At 46.8% G+C, this 13,764-nt stretch overlaps 1 protein-coding gene across 1 annotated transcript; it reads right to left on the bottom strand.

The window, feature by feature from the left end:
• Positions 1-2,227: 2,227 nt before the first annotated feature.
• On the bottom strand, positions 2,228-12,896 carry GREM1 (gremlin 1, DAN family BMP antagonist). Its single transcript, XM_054197855.1, has 2 exons — positions 12,702-12,896; positions 2,228-5,987 (listed from the first exon to the last, which is right to left on the bottom strand). The coding sequence occupies exon 2, from the start codon at positions 5,984-5,986 to the stop codon at positions 5,432-5,434; it is 555 nt and encodes a 184-aa protein (XP_054053830.1). The 5' UTR covers position 5,987; positions 12,702-12,896; the 3' UTR covers positions 2,228-5,431.
• Between the last annotated feature and the right edge of the window lie 868 nt (positions 12,897-13,764).

The following is a 13,764-nucleotide window of genomic DNA, read 5'->3' as shown; positions in this document are numbered from 1 at the left end:
CCCTTAAATTTTAAATGATGCAGCTCTCCCCTTCAGAAGTCCTTGGTTAGTACCACCGTCCAGGTATGCAGAACGACTGAGAAAAACCTTAGGACCTTCTTCTGCCGATACTGACTGCTGTACTTCAGTAATTAATGAAGTGGTTTCTACGGCAGTTTGAGTTATTTGGAGGGAATAAGACGTATGTTTTTAAAAAAGCAAAGGAAGAGTGTGTGAGGGGAACACTGAGACTCTTCTCGGTCTCCTAGCGGTCACTTGGTGCTTCTCCTTTAGGAAACCTTTTGGAACTAACAACTCTCGGTTCACTCCTGCGCACTGCATAGCCCAAAGGAACACTAGCCCCCAAGGGTACACTTCTCCAGTGCTCCTTAGTGGTTTTTTTCACTCAGGAGAAGGTAAATTACAAGGTTAAATTACTGCATCATTTTTGCAAATGCCATGTCCCTCTTCCCAGCCCGGCAGGGCCGCTGACAGGCAGCTGGCAGGGATCCAGCCCGCTGTCTGCTCCACTGACCCATCCGGGACCCTCCAAGACCCGCTGTGCGCCTGTGCTGCTCAGATGTCTCGCACATGCTCGGCAAATCCCACACGCTCGGGATGCCTCAGTCCTCTAACGCGTGTGCGAGTCAACTGCGCGGCACATGGATGGCAGAGCACACGCAGGAATCTCGCCCACCCCGCCGGGGAGGGAGAAAGTAACAGCCGTATTTTCATCTGTGTCCCTGGAAGCCGATTAAGGTGTGCGAATTCTCTCTCTCGTATCTTCTTTCGATCGATGCAACAATCTATAAGGCACACGGGACCTCAGGGTGGACGTGTCCTTAATTCAAAGCTGGTATGCAGGGCCAATGTAAATTACAATGCATGTCTGCTCTTATTAGCATATAAATAGTAAGACCATAGTACTACAAAGTACTAGAAAGGTAAGTCAAGTCCAGGAGGCTTTTCAAGGAAAACTTATTCTCTCCAACCGTGCCTATATCTCACACCAGAAAAAGTAAATTGCCTTTTAGAAATAGCAATTTTAATGTTATTAGCCTTTCGGTAAGTTTCAGAAGCACAAACAAAAAAAAAAAGCTAAAGAGAAGGAACACTAAAAAGTCTTTAAAAACGCCAGACAACCAATACTAGTAGGCCGCTCAGCTCCGCTATTTCACAAGGGCTTTGCATGAAGGAAGACCACATTGATCTTGCCAGCACCCAGCTTTCCGGAGCTGGAAATGGGACATCTGACCCTTTTCTCTGGTTACCTGTGTACGCTACAGGAAAACACTACACGTTTTTCACTCAAGACTGTATATCTGACTGTGTCATTGTCAGTCATAGAATCATAGAATTGTACGACTGAAACAGGCGTGTATTACTGCTCAGAAATTATTACTGTGAAACAAGAGACCATTCCAGTCCAGTTCAATGAGATGGTGACCCCAGTCAGAGCCACTTTCTCCACAAGGGCAGACGCTGCCACCACTAAAGCAGACAGCAGGATTGCACGGGGGGCTGCAATGGTTGACCGAGTCCCTCACACATCTGACAGGGTTGGAAAGGTAAAATTTATACCTCTGCTGCCCATCTCCCACTGGCAGGGTGGAAAGTTGGAAGAAACCTGTTCTCTGCGGTTGCAGTCCTTCCTTGACACCAGCCTTGCTCAAGTGCTGCCAGCAGGGACAGAGAAGGCAAAAGGAAATGACAAATCTTCCTGTTCTCTTTAACAAATATTTTTCATCTCCTCTGTCCCTCTTTACAGCCTGTAACACGCTGTACGGTAAAGGTGTTCCTTACCCTTTTTTTCTAAAAGTGCAAGTGACCTGCTCGCTAGAGGTGAAAGGGAGTGGAGGTGTAAGGCAGGCACACCGACTCCAACTTTAACTCTGCAACAATTCCAGGCTCATTTATATTTTGAACTGTCACTATACGGTTTACAAGGGGAAAAGTGTGAGTAAAGATTGAGATTTTTCCTTCTATAAATTGTGGAAGGGTGAGGGGGAAGTGACAGATCTCATTTAAAAACCTTATTGAAGTAGCCGTGTTGAATGATGGTGCCATTGCTTGTCTCTGTGTCTCATTGTCATAATGTAAGCCCTTTTATAATTAGGAGAAACCACAGAAGTCAGAGTAAAGTACAACAGATCCAGAAAGAGCTGGAAACTTAAGGAAGAAATAAAAAAAAAAAAACAACAAAAAAACCCAAAACCAACAAAACCAACAAACAACAATAGACATGGGCTGGAGAAGATATTTTATTTATTTGTTACTAGTAGTTAAAATGACGTACAAAATGCTGGGAAGAAAAAACTCCAATTCTATTCAGTTACAAAATAATTAAAACTTCATTTTAAACCAAGTTTTGCTTTGTGAGACCGAGCATGAAAATACTGCAGCCTTAGGTTATATAGTCCATTGTTTTTAGAATAAAGCAGACATTTAAATACATATTGTGGTTGATATTAAATATCTCGTATAATTGTAAGTTAGCAGAACTTTCTTACTCTCAGGCAATAACTAGCAATTCATAAAAGTTCTTTGTATAAAATTTACATATGGGGGGGGGGATCTGCCTCAAGGGGGGTTCCGTCATGATCTATGCACAGGCTGTTTTGGAACATAAAGATTTGTAAAGCTTTTATCAATGTTCCTTCAGAACGCCAGCCTAATCTTAAATAAAGGAGTCAGTAACGTCTGAAGCTTTGCTCAACGGCTAAGGGTTCAGGGGCATGGCAGCCTAGGATGAAATCCCATCGCTGTAAAAGACAATGAGAGTTTTGCTGTCATCTTCACGTGAAGAAAAAAACCCCTCATTCTTAAGGTGTGCCCATTTCTTGAACAGAAACCCTAGCTAGTACAAAACTTCCAGCAGCGACTGAGATTGGCCCTTTCCCCTGCAAACCAACTCAAAAAAGTAATTTAAAGGAAAACAACCCCTGCCTATTATCAGTGAAAGAGGATTTGAATTAATAATAACATTAAATATCCATATCTTTCTGTTTAACTATTCACATTCCACACAGTGGAAATCTACCTCCTGTAATTCCAGATTTTAAAACTGGATTTTAAAATCCATGAAGAAATGTGTCAAACCTGCTGAGTGAGAGTACACCAGATGAAATGCATTTTAATAATATCAATCAACGAGTTGCAATCTCTTAATCTTACAAATGTAGACCTCACAGCGGTGGATTTTACAGTAAAAGTATATGCATTGCAGAGATGCAGGATATCGCCAATAACTGCGTGATGCACTGTGTAACAGCTGGGGCATCTAATAGAATGACTGCACACGGGGTGCATCTGTGACATTTTTCCCTTTGGACATACTAGTAAGAGCAGAATTGTCTTCCTCAGCGTTCAGCGGACGGAAACACCGTCAAGGTGATCACCTTGTGGCTGGGAGAGGCACCTGGTGCCAGAGGGAAAGTTGCAGCGACGGTGGGGACTAGAGAGTGTTGCTGCTGAATGGGGAAACTGAGTCCTGGACTATCCAAGCCCCATCGTACAATTAACATGGACCTAACTCCCATTTCACTCACATCAGTGATGCTTTCCAGCCCGGTACTGACTCCGGCGTAGGAATATGCCTTTCTTTCGGTACCCCGCCGGACAGGACGGGCTGTCGTGGCCATGCAGGCACAGGCACGGGCACGGGCACGGGCACGGGCACGGGCAGGAAGATGTGCAGCACCCTCTGAGCTCTTCACCACCTTGCAAAGCCAGCAGCCAGGATAGCCTAAGCAGCCTGCACACCGTGCCGCGTGAGATGCAGCCAGCGAGGAGACAACCCCCAGGCTTCCCACGGAGCGCCCCGGAGAGCAAAGGCAACTTGCACGGAAGGGCTGCCTCTCGGGTCCCGTGGCCCAGGGCCCACCTCGCTAAAACAACTTCTTTTGCAGGACCTTCTGTGCTCTTGCCAAATCCTACAGCCCTGATCAAGTTTAAGCTCCTAATCCTGAAGGAAAAAAAAAAGGTGGGATAACCTCACAGGTGAGATTCATCAAGCCATTGGAAGTAACATGTCCCCTTTTATGTTTTTTCCCCCCAAATGAGAGGGGCAGTTAGCCCTTAATTTTCAGGAAATTCTCTTTACTTAGTCCAAATCCAGCTTAAATGCAAGTCTGTGGTAAAAGATATAAAAAGAGGATTATTGCTGGCAAAGTTCTGCATCTCTTTTTCAACAAACTGCATGCCTGTGGCAAAGCTAAAATAACAATAACAATGCAATGTTTACTAGTCATGAATGTCGTGTCTTTTGTCTCTTGTGTGGTTATTGCATTTGCAGTCACATGATGCTTGTTTTAATTTTTGCTTTGCTCTTTATGTACTAAATTACTGCCATTCTGTACTTGATCTTGGTTAGCAAGATTTTTGTGCTGCGGTTATGTATGGTTTTTATGTACGTGTGTGAAAAAGAAAAGGAGAGGGTTCAGATACGCACAATGGAGTACGCATACTCATTGCATGTATGTATAGATACCAAGGACTAAAAGATACTGCATATACATATATATGTAGATATGAAGAATAACTGATATCAGAAATACGAGACATCAAATGGATCTAGTGGCACGAGAATGGGTTTTGATTAAGCTAGAGAGCCGTTAGAATTCAGAAGTATATTTATAGCCTTGTATATAGTTTCTCTTTAATTTATGTAATATATGACTAGGTATATAAATTAAAGCAAAACATAAACAGAAGACACTATCTCTTCCTCCGTGTCTTCCTATTTATGTGTCTTCCCTTTTTCTACTCCCTTTTGTACTCACCCTGTCTACTTACTTCGGCCTTTTGCTTTCTAACTTGCCGCAGCTCTGTTTTCCATCCACCTATAGTGACTTTTCAACACTCCCATTGTTCTCCAGACATGGTTTTTGGATTACAGTTACGTTTTGGAAGAAGCATACAAACTCTTGATACAGCTGCTATTTTCAGTGATGGTTTTGCTATGCTTTAAACTGCTTTTTGCCTACTTCTTATGTAAGAATAGATTCATGCTTTCAAATATATTGTCCTCTCGCTTTGATGTTTCTCTTAATACAGTAAAAGCAAATAGCACGGCAGGTGGACATTAGCAAAAGCCACAGCTCCACTTTCACAGCAAGCGGCAAAAATGTGAATATACACTAGGAAACCTAATTCATGACTGCGGGTAAATAGATTTTTTTAATATTTCAGACCCCTGTTAAATTTTTTTCTCATAGTGAACATTCATATATTTGCTTGTACACATCCATTTTCTCTCTTACGCACAAACATACACATGCGTGCCCTTCCCTTACATCAATTTTTTTCTTGGTTTTTTTGTTCTTTTTTTTCTTGTTTTAGGTAATTCACAATTTTGTCCAGCCCCAAAGGTACGCTAGTTCATGCCACTCACTCTCACGCTGGCAAGGATTGCGCACAGTCAGAGTGCAATCGGTACCACATTTTTCTCAGTTTAGTCCAAGTCAATAGATATACACCGGCATTCCTTAACTCGGGTGATTCTTTTCTTCTTTCTCGGGGGCTGAAGCTCAGGGCAATTGAGTGTAACAGTCATGGTGGTGAATTTCTTGGGCTTGCAGAAGGAACACGATTGGAAGGAGCCTTCCTCTTTACGGACGTGCCTGGGGATGTAGAAGGAATTGCACTGGCCATAGCAGAACCTGTTGATGATGGTACGACTGTTGCAGCCTTCTTCGTGGATAGTTTGTTTGAGGGGTTGCGTTTTACACCAGTCCCGCTTTAGATATTTGCGCTCAGTGATGTGCAATGCCTCCTGACTAGACTCCAGCACCTCTTCAGCAGGCATCGAGGTGCCTTTTCCTCGTTCTCGATGCCGAGAGCCTGACTGCTGCTGCGTCTGCATTTGCTCCGAATCATTGGGCTGATCTTTGTCGGGAGGAGGGATAGCACCTTGAGATCCACGGTTCCTCTTTCTCCCTTCTGCTGCCGGTAGCAGAAATCCCATCAGAAGAAACACAGCGCCGACGGCATACAGTGTGCGGACCATCCTATATGGAGAAAGTTGAGGGAATAAAGCAGAGTTGTGGGTTTCAGATTTCAACAGAAGTCAGGTATACAGTAAATTTTCAGTTCCATAAAAGAAATATGTGTGCGTGTGCACACGCAGTTATAAAAGATAAGCATTTTGCCTTTAGCAGCTGGAAAGCAGTTTCCAAATTACCAAGTGACAAAAGCTTTAATGTATGGTGATTGAAAGTCAGAGGGTACAGTAAGTCCAAACAGAATTTCATCTTGTGTAGCGTGCCTCTTTTTCCAGCTCTTTTCTCCATGCATGTTACCCTAGTTAAGAGTTCTCATTCCCTACTTACAGCTCACTGACATTAGGAATGTTGCGCCTGATTTACACTGGTGGAAGAACAGATTTCATGCTACACAAGGATTTATATGACATAGCTACCTGAAATAGCAGAGGACTAAACTCTTTGACTCAGGAGATCCAGTGCAGCTATGTGTTCCTCAGTCGGACTCGGAAGCTCTGTACAGCTTCTTGAATAATGTACATCCAGAACATAATGTGCATGCTGTATCCACCTGTTGTCGGAGTTACAGCAGCCCAAGCTCTGTCCCATTGCTCCTCTGAATTGGCCCAATGCGTCTGAGTGTAATGAAGCTTAAGGTAAGAGATGTGCAACAAGACAGGCAGCTCACATCAGAGAATATTTAGGCATAGGTTAAAAGAAATGCAGCTGTAATTTCAAATTACACCTTCTCCCGCATTACTTTGAATCCTTAACAGACGTTACACAGATGCAGTCACAATGTTAAGAATTTTTCAACTCTCTGAATTTTATTCATTATATACAGCGTGATATTGAAATGACATACGAGGACAGCAGAGTTTCATATACGACATTAAGTATCATGAGGTATCAGTATCAGAAAAGACTGTAGGTTGTGCACACACAAAGAAACTCCTTCAAGAAGCGCGGTGAGCAGAAACTACCAGGTTCTGCAAAACAGCAGCCCTGCCCCAAGCCTAATTACTAGCGTAGCAACAGCCTTTCTTGCCTCCCTTATTCCACCATTTCTGCTGCTTCCCAAAGCTCTGAGCTCTTTTGACTGCTCAGTCAGCTCAAGACACCAACCAGTTGGGAAGAAGCTCATCAGCTCTCACACTTTCCCCCCTTCCAGAAGTACCGTGGTCTCCGTGTTGTTCTGGAAAGCAAGGGATGTGGCAGTAAGAGAGGCAGATCGGGGAATGAGGCTCTCAGGGAACCCTCCCCATGGGGAGCTTGGAAGAAACCACCAGAAATGAGCAACTGCTCGCAAAAACCCCATAAAACAGCAGAACTGCCAAGAGGCACATGCATTAAAAAGGGGAAGAACTGTGGAAAAAAAAAACCAAAACAAAACAAATGAGGACGTTGGTGTCTTCTACCTGCTTGGAGTGCTGCAGTTGTGTCCCTTACTTGACTCATTTTATCAGTAAGGAACAAATTAGCATTTGAGAGTCCTGCTTGTGTTACTACCCAAGAAACACATGTGAAACCACGGGCACCGTTCTGGACAGCTTTATCCGCTCCGCCTGAGACCACACAACTAGGCAGGAAAGCAGCCAAATGCCAACGCTGGAAGGGCCACCTAGAGACTCAGTAAAGGCTGAGGGTAAGTACCATTTGCTATAAAAGATAACTGTTAATTTCTCAGTTACTAGGTCTTTCCAGACACACGGAGAAAATAAACGCTACATTACGCTGTTCCAAAAGCGCTTCTCACCGAATGGACTGGGAAAGGAATTACTGGAGTGGAAAAGTATCATAGGGGGTTTCCATTGCATCCAGGGATTTGCTTGGGGATCTAATATTTTGAGTATTTGTCTACAGATTGTTAGAGCACCTGGAGTTTAACACGCATAACACGCATGATAAATATATGCATTCATTTTATTCATTTATGTTTATGCACCATTATGTCCCACGCTTGGCAGAAGCCTCAGGCTTCGAGGGAGGGATGTAAGAATGACACTATTGCCGGCTCCAACAGACAACTTGGAAGGGCTGCTTTTAATATCTAAATGAAATATGGTACAGAACATGCAATTTTAATAACCTTAAGGCTCTGACACAGAGCACATAAAAAAAGTTGGGCATTCTAACTGAAGACTAATGCAGCATAATTTCAAGTGTCAGCCTGGACTTCGCATTTGCTGTTTTTTCCCCATTTCTATTACAACCTGAATGTTATTTAAACATTTTAAAATTTAATTTTGTCTTTAAAATAATTTTTAAAAATGAGTTATAAACCACCGCTTATTTCCTCAAGAGACCAGAATGACTCCTTCCAAAACTATTCCTATTTCCCCGGCGACTGTATACCCATGCTGTATTTAGACAGTATTTTAATATGCACTTTGTTTACTCAACATGGTGCCAGAGCCTTAAAAGAAAAAAAAAAAAAAGGTCATTGCATGGACCTGAAAATAAATTACTAGTTTATAAGCAGTGCCAGGAAACTTCAGGTGTTTGTTTAGTGTCCCATAACTGAGCTGAAGTTCCACCAACATGCATATTCCTGGACTACTTTTATTTCTAAAACTGATGATCTCCACATTGCTTCACGTTTGGGTTTTGTGTTTGGTTTTTTTTTTGGGGGGCGGGTGTCAATGTGCGATTGATGACACAGTAAGGTCTAGTTATGTGAAAATGAGGTGTACTTTGGGATGAGAATTTGGGGAAAATTTGATGGTAATATTTACTATTGTAAGATCTCTATCCTAGATTCATGCATCTTTATTAAGCATGTGCTTAACCCTAAGGAAATGCAATCATGTGTTTCAATATAGTCCTAAACCGGGGGAAGCTGTATTACATGCTCATAAAAGAAATTGTGATTCAAGTGAAAATTAGTAACTCAGCAAAACCATTTGTTATGGTCACTTCCAAAGCACACGTCTAAAAGTAAAAGTAATCCAATCATTTAGGGAGAAATACAGTTTAAATGTAGACCCGCAGAAGAGGCTGTGTGAACTTCATGACCCCCACAGCAGCTCAAGCAGGACCTTCTTTTAATAGTAACTTATTAAACGTTTATTTAAGAAATTAAGATTATTTTTTAAAAATGCAAAATACACAGGCAAATGATGTGGTATGCCTCAATAAGGAAAGCAGCCAAAATGCAGTGTGGGCATTCTGCACCACCTCTTGTCCCAAGGCAATTCATTTGCTTATGAGAGAAGACACCACCTCTGTTTGCTTACATTAGGAACGAGAGTGGCTCATCCATCTATAAATTAGTGTTTGTGAATTGTTTTCTTAACAGTTTTTTCTTTAATTACTGAAAAAGGGAAAAAAAAAAGAACACAGAAGAGTACAGGTAGCTAAATCGGTATTACTATACCCAAAGTTTTACCAAAAAGAAATCTCTCTTCAAGTAAATGTTTTTTTTCCTTGTCACAGCCATAACTCTGCAGATGTAATAACTCTGGAGCTTGTGTAGGAGCTGTGAGGAATCAGGCTGTAAAATCTTATATTCCAAATGTCTGCAAAATTTTCCGTACTTGATACCGGCTGTTACAGAGGCATTGGCATAACCAGAAATCCTTCTGAGAATCCATTTGCGAATCCTTTGAACAAACTGATTACTACAACCAAAATGCCTGGGTCAATTCCCACTTACTTCATTCAGATCTAGAGACATACAATAGGATTACTATTTACTTTTTAAAAGTAACAAAATACTCCAAAAATCATTTTTTCCATATTTCCCTGCTAAGAAGAGTTCTACTTTTCATCATCTGTAAGCTCTTAGTCCTAAAGCCAAGAGAAATTTTATTGCTGACTTCAAACAGGAGCAGAATTGGGCCCTAACAGTCCTATCACCTCATATGTGGTTTATCTAGAGCCTGGGATCTCAACATCTAAAACAGATTAGGAATTTTGTGGATTAATACTAGCAACTGTTCAGAGAGAAGTGTAAACACTTTCAGGTTTATTATTTCATACAATTAGAGCTGTAATTTTTTTGTTTATACATTTGCTGCTATAAATTAAGGATCTCCACATGTCAGTTCATAAACAGCACTTCCCTGTGAGTTCCCAAGCAGAGTCAGAAAGTTATTACTGAAATTTTTAGCACAAAGCAACTTGTTTAAAAGAACTGGATGGAATCCTGGTTCTGTTGAAATATACAGCAAAATTCTCACAGACCTCAGCAGGACCATAATTTCATCTGTGAACCATATTTCCTAGGAAAATATTATGATGAGCCATGGACTCATATGCTTCACAGAAAACATGAAAAATAATCTGACAAAGACCTAAAAAAACATAAATGTATTTGGTGGGCTTCAAATACCAGTGAAAGAAAGAGGCAAAACACAACCCTTTGACTACTGAGAAAATTGAAGTGGTTTATGTCCCAAAGGATCACAATAATTTTATGCCTGGCTTATAATATACAAATTACAGAAATAGTCTTATGTAATGTTTTCATAGTTCATAGATCTGTATTTTTAAATATACAAAAAGGCATGGCAATGGCAGTTCCCAGAGAACAATAATGTTTTTTTTCTGAGATCAAGACAGCAAAACTAACATCTCTGTTTGGTAGAATTTGGATACATTTACATTTCAGATAATTTCTTCTTGCAAGAAGCCATGGAGATGGCTTTTTTTTTTGAGACACGTAATGAGTGTAGGCAGCAATTAAAAAAAAAAAAGAAAAAAGAAAAAGAGAACTTTGAAGCTTTGAGAATTCTCCCTTTAAGAAAGCATCTCTCTGTAAGACATCCTACGGGACTACAGGGAGGTTGAACATCATAGTGAGCATGGCTGGTACCAAACCCCAATTAGACTTGCCCTGAAGACGCCCACGCAGCCTGACAGCTCCGCTCCCCAGAGCGAAACTCCTTTCAGACAGATTTGCTCATGGAGCCCGCAAAACAGCAGAATAATTTTGCTACTGCACACAGTCACGCGTACCGAAAAGGAGAAAGTCTTCAGGAGAAACTACGTGTTTCTGGGTGACACCGCCGAGAGAAAAATAAACGCTTTCGCGCAGCTTGGGTGCAGAAAGCTGCGGGCACTGGCGCCCTTTATCACTGATACACGGCCTCCACCGCAGGCCCGTTGGTGACTCACGGGCTTTTTCGGCGCAGCGAGGAGCGGGGCAGGAGAGCAGCGGTCTGCACATCACGCATCCCCGGGGGTCGCTCAGGGCCAGCTCTGGCTCGGGGTTACCGGCGCTGGACCCGAAGGTCTCCGCGCATCTCACACCACGGGTAACTAAACCCCGCACCTTTTCAGCAGACGGGGCGAGCCAAACGCACCGTGGTGTTTCAGAGCCCTTGTCTATGCAAGAAGAGGTTTCCCCTGCACGGGATTTCAGCCCCGACGAGCGAAACGGGGTTCACTCGCGATCCTTTCACCGAGGGGAGCCAGGAGAGGGACACCCGGAGCGGCTGACGGCCGGGGAAGGACCTTACGGCTCAGAAGAGCGGACCGAGACAGCGCAGCGCGGCGGGATGCGGGGGGCCGCGCACCTTCCCAACCCGCCGAGGCGCGACGGGGCTGTCGCTGGGCGCAGCCCGGGTGCGCTGCGGGACTACCGGCGGCCGTCGGCTCAGCTCGGCTCGGCCCGGCCGGGAGCGGCTCACCGCGGGCGCGGACGCTCGTCGCCGCGGCTGGCGACACCGCCCGGGTGTCGCCCCCCCGCCCCTCCGGGGGGCGGCCGCCGTCTCGGCTTACCCAACGGAGGACGAGCTCCCTGGAAGTGACTCCCGAGCCCCCGAGGGATCGCATTAAAACGGACGGGGCGAGTAAACAAGCGTCGTCCCGGAGCGAAAAGCCCAGCGCCAGGTCGCGCCGCAGCTCCGGCCGAGCCGGGTCGAGCCCGGGGCCTGTCGGTGCGGGGAAGGGGAGCGGTGGCCGACGGATGCAGGGAGCCGTCGGGGCGGCAAAACGCCCCTGGCTCCGAGTCAGGTGGGAGGGCAGGACGGGGAGGCGACGGAGGGGAAGGCGGAGAGGCGCCGGAGCCGCGGTCCGTCCTGCCCGACGGCGCCCGAGGACGCGCGGTGCGGGACGCGTGGCGCTGCCCGCGGGCGCGCTGCCGGTGCAGACCCTCCGCTCCGCGGCGCCCGACCCCGCCGGCACACAGCGGCTCCCCCGGGCGGTACGGCCCCCGCCCCGGGGAGCTCCTGGAGGCGCTGGCGCACGCTCGGCGGAGGAGCAGAGGTTTGCAAAGGCGGGACGGGGCAGAGACGGGGGCTGCGCGGTCTCGTAGAGGGGCAGCTCGTCGGGATGGGACGGGAGGGGACGGGGCCGGCACCTGGGGAGCTGCCCCCGCCCCGCTCCGCGCAGAGGCCGGGCCGGGATTTTGCCGTGTGTCGGGTGGGCGCCGAATCCAATTTGTCGGGAGTGATGCTGTAGGCGGAGATGAGAGGCAGAGCTAACGGGGCTTTTGCAATCCCTGCTCTTGTCAGGGCAGAGAGATGTAACGGCGCCCTAATCCCCAGCACAGCAGCGGAAATGTCGGTGCCCGCCTCGCTGCCGCTGACGGGAGGGACGGGTGTCACCCTCTGCAAAACCGAGGCGCCCAGGAGTTTTGCTAGACACCGATGAACGGCTCCTCCCCTTCTCCCTCCCCGAAGGTAGGATAGAGAGATTAAAATTTTGCCTCCCACAGAGACCGGCCGAACTCCGCAGCTGCAGGACCCGTTTGCGCCCCCGCTGCGAGTGCGCGCAGCGCGGCGCGTCCCGGCTCACCTGCGCGGCGGCGGCGGCTCCTCGGCGGGGCCCGGCTCGGCGGCGGCGGCTCCTCGGCGGGGCCTGGGGCTCTGCGGGGCTCTGCCCGGCGGGTCACTCGGCGGAGCGGGTGGCGTGGGAGCCCGGAGCTGCCCGGGAGTCCATAGAGAGAGAGTCTCGGATCCTGCCTACAAATTGCAGCAGCGCCGAGCTGTCTCCCATTTAAATGTCTGCCAGCTGAGATCTGCTCTCCAAGCCCCTCCAGATCATTGGACAAGCGCCTCCAAAGCCCGTGTTATCCGCCCCCTTTAACACTTCCATAAACTTCCACCAGGGAAAGCTTTCAGTCATCCAGATAAACACTCGACTACTTTCCTCTCTTAAGAGAATCGGTGCTAAAGGTCACCACCCCAAGGAATTGTTCCTGGAATGCACAGAAAATTCACATTTTCCATCCCCATTAAAGTATGACATTTAAGAAGAGTTAAATCCCCCACCCACCCCCACCCCCCTTCCTCCGCTGCCCTTCCCTGCAGGCTGCCCGGGGCCGCGGGCTGGGCTGCTGAGCCGCTTCCCTGCCCCAGCGCCGGCCGGGCCAGCGGTCCCGCAGCGGAGCCGCCGCGGGGAGCCCCTGACCGGCTTGCCTTGGCCAGGAGGGTTGGCAGCCACCTTTCCGGCCCTCCCTGTTACAAAATTGGCATTGCTAAGGTTTGCCTTCTGCAAATATGCCGACAATTACGCAGCTTTGGCAAAAAAACCCCCAACCCTGTGTGTATGTGTGCAGGAGGAGGGTGTTAAACTGTGGGTCCCGGTCCGCAGTCGCGCTTATAGCTCTCTACCAGTGAGATGATTTTTTTTTAATTTTTTTTTATTTTTTTTTTGTCCCGCAAGAGGCGGGACACCTCGGGTGGCTTTTTCCCCTCCCGTCACTGCGTCTCTCAGAGGGCTGCGGGCTCCTCAGGCGTCCCGCGAAGGGCAGGGACGGCGAACTAGCGGCGCGGCGCGTCCCGTCCCGCCCCGGCTGAGCGCGGAGGCAGCCGGAGCCGCCCGCCCGTCGGTGCGGGCGCGGAGGGACTCGCCGCTC

Source organism: Rissa tridactyla, chromosome 4 (genome assembly GCF_028500815.1).
Source record: "Rissa tridactyla isolate bRisTri1 chromosome 4, bRisTri1.patW.cur.20221130, whole genome shotgun sequence".
NCBI classification, from domain to species: domain Eukaryota; kingdom Metazoa; phylum Chordata; class Aves; order Charadriiformes; family Laridae; genus Rissa; species Rissa tridactyla.
Note: the sequence above shows the minus strand (reverse complement) of the source record. Positions and strands in the feature narration are given on the sequence as shown.

Bases quoted from the DNA above. Each gene is read 5' to 3' on its own strand.
- GREM1 (XM_054197855.1), bottom strand. From the start codon at position 5,986: ATGGTCCGCACACTGTATGCCGTCGGCGCTGTGTTTCTTCTGATGGGA.